Raw genomic sequence first — 11,516 nt, forward strand, 5'->3', positions numbered from 1 at the left:
AACACTCTTTTTTTTTTTTTTTTAAATTCGTCTTGTTATACTATTACTAAAATTTATTTTAATTAAAAATGAGTTGAATGTAAAATAAATTTAAATTTAAATATATTTAATAAAAGTAAATAGATTTTAATATATAAATTACGTTTAAATTAAAAAATTAAAAAATTAATTTTAAGTTAGAATTAATTCTTAAAACATAATTAATTTTGTTTAATAGCATTAAAAAAATCAGAATCAATTTTTACATCGTTAAAATTAATTTTAACTCTTAAAAAAATATAACTAAACATACACAGCGTGATTTACCTATAAAAGCATAAAGTTGGTGTATATATGAATAAACATTTCTAACTTGATCTCAAATCATTTAATTTTAATTTTACAAAATTAATTTGTATTAATAAAATTAGATTTGATTAAATGTGTGAAACTTTTAAGTGGTGGATTTTTGAAAATATTTTTATATTTTAACTAGTGCTGCTAACACTTATAGCAATAATTACACTAGAGAAATAAATAACAGACAGACCTACATATGATATTAGGACAAGTGACGAGGCCATAATTTCTTTTGAAAACATCTATAAATTTTGCTATTTTTTTCCCCTTCTATAGATACATTAAAAAGAAGTTCAATGAATTAGTTAAATAAATCTAACAGTAACTTATAACAGATACAAGTTGAGTAATTAGTGAACAATTCTTTTCAGGAACGAATAGCATTTTTTTATTTGTCTAAAGATTTCTTTAAAATACTACAAGTAATAGTGTTTGAGATGGTTATATTTTTTTGTCAATTACTGAAATGTCTTTGAAGGTAGTTTAGAGAAACAAATAATATTATTTTTAGTATTTGTATAAGGTAAATGGTTGTATTTAGGATGAAAGCTTTGTTTGACCGACACAATTATTAGAGAACAAAGAAAATTGAAGTTAGTATGTACCACATGCAGGTGCGGACCTATTGGTAGGGGTGCTGAAATTTTCCTTTATTATTTATTACATATTACTAACCTTGGCTCACCTATTTCCTAGGGGTGCTGAATTTGATTCCTTGCATATTAATTAATTTGATATTAAAGCTGGCTAGATGGAGAAAATTTAATTTCGTAAATCAAAATTTTGATGTGGTAAATACAACGTTCCTTAATTTTTGTGTTTTTTTTTAAGGCGTTGAAAATAAGAGAGATAAAGATAAATATATAATAATTGGTAAGGTTTATTGATAAATTTATATTGTTAGATTGAATATATGTATTAAGTTTAAATTCAAATGATTATTAAAATACACAGTTAAGTACAATTAATTTTTTAAATTTCATGTAAATTTAAATCAAATTTATTAAATTATCTATTTTTTAACGTTAAATAATTAATTATCCAAATTAAATGTTGTTGAATTAAATAAAATATTTAAAATAATAACAATATAGATAGTTCAAAAGTAATTTTTATTTATAATATAGGAATCAGATTTTAGATTTTTTTGTTTTACAATTTTATTACATGTAAGTTGAAACATGTCATCTTACAAATAAATTATTCAATCCATATACTCCATCAATTCCAAGACTCTGGTTGGTTTAAAAAACAATTTATAAACAGTTCAATATAAACAATTTATTAAAAAGTACAAACATCTTATTTCTATCTAAGTAAAATTAAGAGACAACTCAATTATATCTTGAATTTTTATAACATCCAATGTTTTGAAACAAAAATGAAAAGCTAAAACAATCAAAGACATGAGATGGAGGGAGGAACGAGTAATGAATAAATTTATTAAAAAAAATATAAGAAAAAAGTTGTTATCTAAATTCAAAAGTAGGTAACATTTACAAATAAATTTATATTTAACTTTCTCTAATAATATTAGCAGGAATTGAATTCAAAGCTTGTAAATCTAATGTTCGTCTTTTAACACTACCAAATAATTGCATATCAATAAATGAATAGTTTTAGTATTGTTGAGATATGGTTAGTATTAACTTTTCACACATTCTTTGACTCGAATATTTTAAACAAAGTCTCTTATTCGAGTTTACAAATAAAGGGTTTACGTGATTTTCACTATAATTTGTTTTTTTAAATTTTTTTTTCTGAATGATTTTCACTATATTTTCATCAAATCATGCAAACCTACATAAGAGCAGTCTGTAAAACTAATTATGTGGCAATATTAGACATCGTACATCATATGAGGGTACAACACCATCATACAATTAAAGAAACAATTAGATTCTCTTCCGTTGGTTACATATATGTTTCAAACCTATTCAAGCTAACAAATAATGTATGATTTGCACCCTTACGACTGTTATGTTGCCTAATTAACTTGCGACCATTTGAAGACCTCAGCTTCCATTCAAACAAAAGAATTTGAAATTGTGAATGCACCCAACATTATGAACAAGTGTGTAACTTTTATGCTTTGCCGTGCTTCTTGAGGCAGCTTCTCATGATCTTTCTCATCATCGATGTCATCTCATTTTGACAAAACTTGCTTCCTACACGAACTGCTGCTCATCAGTGAACATAACTTCAAGAATTCTAATTGAAAATCTTGATTTTTGACAAAAAGCTCAAATTCAAATGTTCCAAACTATTGTCAATCACAACGACGTGGGCACATATGGTAATATCCAAAATACACACTACTAATAAATTTAAATGAAGTAGTAATAAATATAGCAACAACCATATCAGGGAAGGTTAGTGAACCAATGAAAAGCCTTTCAAGTTTCACCTCTCCATTTGATTGTTATATATGCCAATGCCATCATGTACAGATGTTCCAGGAAATTGTTATACGTTCAGTAATAAGAGAAACCATGGTAAATGCTGTTACTATATTCAATTAGATTATTGACAGGTTTCACGGAGATGACAAAAGAACAAACCCATTATGAGAATAATGTTCTCCTTACCTGTAGCACAGTTGCAGTTCACATGGAGCTAGAAGCACCGAAAAAGAGTGGCATTACTTCAATTCAGGCCATTTAATTGAATCTGTGGACATCTTCTTCATCCTTGATGCACCAATTTTGTCTGAGGAGTCATGCCATATCATCTCCATCTGATACATAGCAGAATAAATGGTCACCGAGTATGAAATGTGGAATTACACAATATTGTAGTGCTTCAAGTAGGAATACACAATGAATTGTTACAGAAAAGCTTTTCCCCCCTATCTTATTGCTGATATTTTCACCTTTAAGGAGACATTGTTTCAAGTGAATTTGAAGCAGTAACCGACAACTAAAATTTATTCAATAAAGCAACCATTCATTAACTGCTTCATTGATCATGCTAGGAAGAATTACAATGAACAGAAAATACTGGAGAGAAATGAAAGACACACCTCTCCAATAATCACTTTGTCGCCTTCCTTTACACCAAGTTTCGTGAGAGATTTAAACACACCACAAGCTTCAAGGACATTTTGGAATCTTTTTTCTGAATCGATGTACCTGTTAAAAGGTTCACTGGTTTCCATGAGAGTGTCCAAGAGTGGAGGTTGCAATTTCAGGCATAATTCTAATCCGAAATTCCCAATACACTTTTTTACTAACAAATATCAAAGTATAAATGGAGAGAAGGATGGAGCTTCCAGCCTTCATATTTTTTCACACTACTCTAGAAAGGTTCTTTGATGGAGTTTCCTACAATACCAAGCTATTTTTTGGTTTTGGCATTTTCATGTAAAGTTTGAAAATTTACTCAAAAAGCTTTAGGAAGCTGAAAAAATGTCTTACCCTGATCATGAATGGTTTTGTAAACAAATATAGAATAAATGAAGGATAATGATTTCAGCACTATTTGTTAAATATGATTGCAAGGTACACCTTAATAAGGAAAGCATGTATAACATGTAATAAATATCACAAACTGGTGGGGGAAAATCATGCTAAAGAGTTGTATTCTTGATCACATTTTTACTTTTTGACTTACCGCCAATTTGTCATCTGTATAAAACGTTGCAATCCAGATCCAACTACAGTCCAAACGTTTGAACTGCTGTCATGAAAAATCTCAAAATCACTAATGGACGCACTTCGTTGCTTCTGTAGTGCATGAGCTACATGGTTCATGTCTACCATATCTCGTCCATCTGAAACAGATCAGATTAATTCAAATGCCAAAAAGTTATTAGAGAAAAAAGAGTATTATAGTAATGTGACAATAATATGTTGAATAAGCATAAAACAACTTATAACCTTCATATTCTTTCTTGTCTTCTTTACTTTTACGCCAAAGCTCATAAGCAGCACAGATAACTTCATGAGTACCTTCCCTTTTGGCAGCGCTCATACAAAAAGGTGTGATTCCGCGAGATTGCAACTTTTCCTTGAAGGATTCCCAGTTTTCATGTGCTTCTGGAAGATCCATTTTGTTATAAGCAACTATATAAGGCTTTTCAGCAATTTCAGGATTAAATAGCTTCAGCTCTAGCCGAACTGCATCAAACTCAAGATCTGGCTGTGGTGATGAACCATCAATGACATGTACCTGAAACCCAACGTAGAGAATTCTTTTATACAGCAATTTTTTTCAGGGTGAGAAGACGGAAGAGCAGATAGAAATATCAAATTATTATATCTTGGAATAGGATGCTAACCAATACTAGAAGGTTCAAACAGAAAAAATAAAATAAAATCATACTGATAATCTACATAGGTGAACAATGTGTCAATGTTTAAATCAAAGGATAAGCCCTAGAACAAATAATTTTTGGATAAAATGCATGCGGCATTCAACACAAAGACATTCAGAGTGGGCTGGGTTCACATCTTCAAATTAATTAATTTGGAGAGATACAACAGTGGGACAGAAAGAAGTAAAAATAAAGGTAAGGCAATGGATGGTAACATACTCCATAAGCTCAAATAAGTAAACAAGTTGAAACTTCACTCAATCTATTTTTAACACAATTGGCACTGTCAGAGATTGAATCAAAAGGTTGTAGTTGCTTAAAGAACATGCTTATAACCCTGTTTTTGTTTTCTTCCCCACTAGAAGCAATGAGGTAATCTATAATTGAACATAGTTCGGCAAGAATTGAGATTCTTAATGTAAGCTACATATGTAGACAGTAGACTAACTACATAAAACAGCATAAAAGTGTCCATAATATGTTTGATCAGAAGTGCCTACCAGTGCAGAACACCTTTCAGTGTGTCGCAGAAATTCATGACCTAAACCAAAACCTCGATGTGCTCCTTCAAGAAGACCCGGAAGGTCTGCCACTACCATAGTTGAATCATAGTCAAAGGAAACGACACCTAGATTGGGAAGTAGTGTTGTAAAGGGATAATTTGCCACCTCTGGCTTTGCAGCACTAACAACACTCAAAAGTGTACTTTTCCCTGCATTTGGAACACCAACTATACCAACATCTGCAACCAGCTTGAGTTCTAACTCCAACCACCTGATCAGAAGAAACCAGCATTATATGAATTTGAAACTCAGGCCAAATTCAGAAAAACAAGCATTCCACTATATATTTTCTTTCACAACCCCAACAATCTGGAACAAGTATAAATTAGTTTCTCTTTCAAACTAAAACAATTATAGTTTCAGACATGGCCATGCATCTTCTCCATCCATGATGGCAACTTAACTCTCAATACCTTTATCCTTTATGGCAGGAAAGTCATTGAGACTTCTTTCTCTCCATATCTTTCTATGAAACACCATACACGACACTAATAATAAAAGTGACAAAATGTAACTACATGTCTCACTGTTGTGTCAGTGTCAGAAACAAACATGAATTGTACATTGGACACATGTTCAATATGAAGTATTGGTGCTACAATGATCTCTTTTCTATATTATTCTCTCCCTCACCTTATCTATCCTATCTCTCTCACAGTTCTGTCTAATAAAATACACTAAAATCACCCTTCAAAGATAGCAACTATTATATATTATGGTGGATAAGTACTATTATAATTGAGAACAAACAAAAAATGATTACTCACATACATTTCAGGGCCTTCTTCACCATTCTCAGCAATCTTAGGAGCTTTATTACTCCCAGACTTGAAAGCAACATTCCCTCTACCACCTCTACCACCAGGCAACAACAACGCTTTCTGTCCAGGATACACCATCTCCAACAACACCACATCACTACCAGCCTCTCTAACAACCGTCCCAGGAGGCACCTTCACAACCACGTCTTCACCCTTTGCCCCAATCTGCATCTTACCTTGTCCGTGAGACCCCCTCCCTGCCCGAAAATGAACTCCATTCCGAAACGGTAACAGTGAACTCATCGCTCTGTCAACTTCCACATACACATTACCACCTCTCCCTCCGTCACCTCCCGACGGCCCTCCCATCGGCACGTACTTCTCTCGCCGGAATGCCACCACTCCGTTGCCGCCATCACCGGCCTTTGCATATATCTTTGCCCGGTCAAAACACCGCATCACCGCCGGTACTCCTTTCTCCTTCACCTCACCCTCCGATTCCTCGCTCGAAAATTCTCCACCTTCGTTAATCTTCTCATTCTCTTCATCTGTAAACTCTATTTTTTCTTCAATCCCTTCGAAATTACCATTAATTTCTTCTTCTTGTTCTTCTTCGTATTTTTCATCATTGAGGTTGTGGAGAAGTTGGTGAATTGGTGGAATTGAATCAGAGAGTTTGATTTCGGAGGAGGAAAGAGAGAAAGGGGAAGAGTAGTCTTCCTTGAGGGGGAGACAGGTGTAAGTAGTGGCGTCGCCGGAGGAGAGGAGTGGAAGTTCCGGCGGGGAGTTGTTGTTAAGTTTAGGGTTAGGGGGAGGTTTGATTTTAGTGCGAGAGGGTAGACGGTTGCGACGGTTGCGTGTGTTGGAACAATGTATAGCAGTGGGAGAGAGCCATGGTGAAATTGAAGTTAACATTTTCGTAACAGTTGGAATAACATTTTCTCAAACTACCACAAAAATTAATAACAATTGGATAACGCCACACGTGTTCAAACTTCAAAAGCCCATTGTCAATTCCATTATTTCACAACCAAACAATCATTAATCACACAATTTTCTACTATTTTTCTCTTCTCCCCATTTTCTTTCCTAAACCAAATAAAGTATAAATTCTTCGGAATTCAGTTACATAGAGTGTACCAGCAGAGTTGCAATGTTGTTGAGTTAACTCTGCTAAAACCCTAAAATCAATCAATCAACCATTCCCATGTTCGCATATCATCGCAGAGCCTTGCTCTGCCCTAATCTCAACCCCATCCTCAGATTCAAAACCCTAACACTCTCTTCGTTTATTCTAATACAACCCTTTTCCACATCCCAAAACCCCTCTTTCACAATCAACTACCTCATTCAAAATCTCCAATTTTCCCCACAAACCGCTTCCAAACTCTCCACCCAAATCAATTTCACCGACTCAACCAAACCCGATTCAGTTCTCGCTTTATTCAAAACCTATGGCTTCACAAATCCCCAATTATCTTCCCTCGTCAAAACATACCCAAAAATCCTCTCTTTCGATCCCAACAAAACCATTCTCCCTAAACTCAATTTCCTTCTCTCAAAGGGTGCTTCAAATTCTGACCTTGTTCACATCGTCGCTAAAAACCCTCTCTTTTTAAGCCAAAGCTTGAAAAATACCATGACCCCATGTTACAATTTCGTCAACAAATTCTTATTTTCTGATGAATTAACCATGCTCTCTATTAAATCATGTGCTGCAATTATCTATTCTAAATACCCAGCTAAGAATATTAAACTTTTGCGTCAAATTGGTGTCCCTAAATCGAGAATTGCTCTTACACTTCGTCATTGGCCTTGCACTGTTATTGGGAGTCCAACTATATTTGAAAAGGCTGTGAAAGAGGTGCGGGAATTAGGATTCAAACCTAAAACGACGTTCTTCATCGTGGCGTTGCGTGCTAAGGTTCTTCCAAAATCCCTTTGGGAAGAGAAGGTTGATTTGTTTAAGAAATGGGGTTGGTCTGAGGATGTTCTTGTTTCAGCTTTTTTGAAGTATCCATGGTGTATGCTTGCATCTGTTGATAAAATTGAGACAGTGATGAAGTATTTTGTTAACCACATGGGTTGGGATTCTCTTGTTGTTGCTAAAAATCCAATTCTTATTATGTTAAGTTTGGAGAAAAGGATTATTCCTAGGGCTTCTGTTTTGCAGTTTCTTGAATCTAGAGGTTTGATTAAGGAGGGTAATACATGGATTTCGCCTTTCAAAGCTACTGAGAAGGTGTTTTTGGAGAGATTTGTTCATTGTTTTGAGGAGGAAAGTTCTCAGCTGTTGAAGTTGTATAAAGAGAATAGAAGTATTCCAACATAGCACTGATGTGCAAGTTGCATCTGTGTCCTGTATTGGGTTTGAAATGAAATAGTCAATTTTATCTAATGATTAGTATCAGTAATTTAGTATTTGATTACAGAATTCTATTGCTTTTGCAATGTTTGGATCTGCGGCCAAACTATAATTTCCGCATCCTTAGCTCGTGGTTTCTCAGAAGCCACAATTATTTACACAATAATTACTTGTTGCATTTGTTAACTGGAACCATATTGGTTGTTGTGATAAATAAAACATACTTATTCAATGATTAAGGATGCTAAATTGTTGATGCTTTTAAAGTTTCTGAGGATGTGTTTTTGAAGAGATTTGTGAATTGTTTTGAGGATGAAGCTTCTCAGTTGTTGAAGTTGTATGGAGAGAAAAGAGATGTCTCAAATAGGGTTTTGAAAAAAGGTTCGTGACGGCCTTACAATGACACAGCAAAGGTCATCATCAGCCACATTTGAACGTGACTGCAATTGAAATAGTAAAATTTAATTGGTGATTAGTACTAGACTACTATTAGTATATTAGCTTATCAAATTCTGTTACTTGTTCCTATAGGATCCTTTCATTGATCAAAGGGAAAACCACTACCCATTTAGACTAAAAACACTTGTTGTATTTGAGAATTGAAATCATTAGTTTTTGTGATTCTTAGGTAGGGTTTTGAAAAAAGGTTTGCAGCTGCGAGAACAATAAAGGTGATCACTCAAATTGGAACGCAATTGGGACTTAAAACCTTGTCTTGAAGATAGCACAGGTATGCTTGTGCTGTGACATTTTTGAGGTTTGCAATAGTTTTTAATTGGTGGCTAGTACTAGTATTAGCTTATCAAATTCTGTTACTTGATCCTATAAGATTCTTTCATCTGTCAAATGGAAAACCACAGCCATTTAGAGTAAAATTGCTTGTTGTATTTGACAATTGGAAGCATATGAGTTTTTTGTGATCAGAGATACTTCTTCGTCTGCCATCTTCTATGTTTTGCCTATTTAGTGGCTTATAGAAACATGGAGCAAGTTTGACAAGTTTGCTCTTGTTCAAACAAATTTGGCAAGTTTCCAAGAAACTTCAAACTTTTGACTTTAACAATTGCACGCAATGTTTGTACCAAGTTCTTTATGCATGTTTTTTTATCTACCAAATAATACTACTACTACTACTAATCCCAAAATAAATATATTAACGAGTGCCTTATAAAAAGTGTTAGAGAAAATTGATGTGCTTAATTCTTTCAATTTAAAAAATATTATAAAAAATATTATATTCAGTTCAAAATTTCCATTTATATTGGAATTAATCGTCATTTTATAAGTATGAGTCAATTATTTCGGATAAGAAAGGCATATATTCTTTGAACTAATGAAAGATAATGTGAATCACAGTGCAGGCCAAATCCATCTTAATGATGGCAAATAAAAAGCTACAAGAAAGTGTGAATACACCAACAACAAGAGGGTCAGAACCATCAACACCAACAATAGTGCAATCTCCTAATCAATTGTATAGACCAGCAGGCCCAGGCCTTTCAATAAAAAGATCTTTGCAGCGGTTTCTACAAAAGAGAAAAAATCGGGTCCTAGAAGCATCTCCATACAATCACTAGCAAATCAAATTTGTCCTTTTCTACTAGATTGCCAATAAAGGCTTAAATTACATTGATTTATCGTATGAATTCAAACAAATATAAATCATAACTTATACAAAATAATAGTAACATTTTATATGCAACTTAGCTATTCCAACAAATACTGCTGAAGCAATTAGATATGTTCAACTCATCAAACACATCATAAAGTTTTAATTATTCACCATGTTATATAGCTGTTATATTTTTATTCAATCTTCAATTCATTGGAACGGGTATGAAAAAAAAAAAACAAAATAAAAAAGTATCAAAATCATAGTATCAAAATCATAGTCTACAATGCATTACTCTAAATTCCATCAAGGTCTTCAGACAATGCTATTTTTATAGTTAATGTTTTGAGAAAAATACTCAAATAGGGTTATAGTAAAATCTATCAATATAAAAAGAGTTTAATTAGATAATGTACTTCCTTTTAGAAGGAAGTGTTTAAAACATATAAGTAAAAAGAGTATTTGAAAAATTGTTGTATTTGATATTAATTTTTAATTAGATATATTAACTTTTTTGATATTATTTTTGTTGATCCGTGAGGGATTTCAACATAAGAGGTTTTGTAGAGAGACATTTGCACATGATACACAAGTAAAAGGCTTTCTTTGTCATAATGATGATAAGTGTTAATATGATTACTAGAGAATTTGTATTGAGTTTAAAAGTAGTGTAATAAGAAAGTAAAATTGATTTATACGTTGTCTAATTATAAATCAATAGAAGTGTTTAAATATGTGTAATAATGTATTAAATGATTTTTAAATTAAAGACAATTTTTAAATGTTTTGTCAACGTGACAAATTATTATTAGATGGAGTGTAAAATAACTAACAGCATCTCCTTTAAATCCATTTATATCTAATCTTCACATTTAATGTAACGAATTGCAGGTCATGTAATATGTATTTCTTTATCATATTACTAATGTGAATTATCTATTGAGATTATCGATTACTAATCTTCATAAAATATTTGATTAACTACTTATAATGAGATCTCTCTTTTTAACAACGATCTTTCATTTGTAAAGTTTAAAACTAATACACTTTTCAGGAATCTAAATATATTTCACTCAAACCAACTCATTGCAAGTGATTTCAAACATATTTAAGATAAAACAAATTTTTTTAATTAAAAAAAAATTATAACTTATAAAGTATAAAATATTGTTTATATCGTATGTTTTTCAAAGTCTATATTTTTAACCATAAATATAGATACGACGCAGTAAAACAATCAAATCAAGTTAAAAAGTTTATTGTATTATTAAATTCATTAGTAATTTATATTGTATTTTCAAGTTCACTCGGTTTATAATATTTATTGCATTTTAAAAATAAGATAATATAAAACAATTAATATAGTTATATATTTAAAAAAGTTATAATAAAAATTATTCGAGGAACTTATACTTTTATTTTTTGAGGAGAGGATCTCATGATAGATGCATATCCAATTCATGTTTTATTTCTTTTAACAAAATCTAATTTAAATTAGTTTATAAAAAAAATCCAATTAAATTTTAAAGGGGGACTTATTAATATATATATATATATATAT

The 11,516-nt window shown here is 31.9% G+C and overlaps 2 protein-coding genes across 4 annotated transcripts; one reads left to right on the forward strand and one right to left on the reverse strand.

The window, feature by feature from the left end:
* Positions 1-2,157: 2,157 nt before the first annotated feature.
* On the reverse strand, positions 2,158-7,031 carry LOC101490964 (GTP-binding protein OBGC, chloroplastic). Of its 3 annotated transcripts, none has more exons than XR_012163378.1 (7): positions 5,989-7,031; positions 5,155-5,428; positions 4,218-4,509; positions 3,952-4,111; positions 3,362-3,470; positions 2,928-3,076; positions 2,158-2,516 (listed from the first exon to the last, which is right to left on the reverse strand). XR_012163378.1 is itself a non-coding variant. In XM_073369518.1 (6 exons), exons 1-6 carry the CDS (start codon positions 6,891-6,893, stop codon positions 2,981-2,983), a joined length of 1,836 nt encoding a protein of 611 aa, XP_073225619.1. In that variant the 5' UTR covers positions 6,894-7,031; the 3' UTR covers positions 2,927-2,980. The 3 variants fall into 3 exon arrangements, 1 of the variants encoding a protein (XP_073225619.1); XR_012163377.1 differs by having other exon boundaries at positions 2,158-2,507; positions 5,989-6,990; XM_073369518.1 differs by lacking the exon at positions 2,158-2,516 and having other exon boundaries at positions 2,927-3,076.
* A 13-nt stretch (positions 7,032-7,044) lies between these two features.
* LOC101491379 (uncharacterized) lies at positions 7,045-8,582 on the forward strand. The gene has a single exon (XM_027330688.2). It carries the CDS (start codon positions 7,186-7,188, stop codon positions 8,308-8,310), a length of 1,125 nt encoding a protein of 374 aa, XP_027186489.1. The 5' UTR covers positions 7,045-7,185; the 3' UTR covers positions 8,311-8,582.
* The last annotated feature ends 2,934 nt before the right edge of the window (positions 8,583-11,516 follow it).

The sequence above is a fragment of the Cicer arietinum genome, chromosome 1 (genome assembly GCF_000331145.2).
Source record: "Cicer arietinum cultivar CDC Frontier isolate Library 1 chromosome 1, Cicar.CDCFrontier_v2.0, whole genome shotgun sequence".
Lineage (NCBI taxonomy): Eukaryota > Viridiplantae > Streptophyta > Magnoliopsida > Fabales > Fabaceae > Cicer > Cicer arietinum.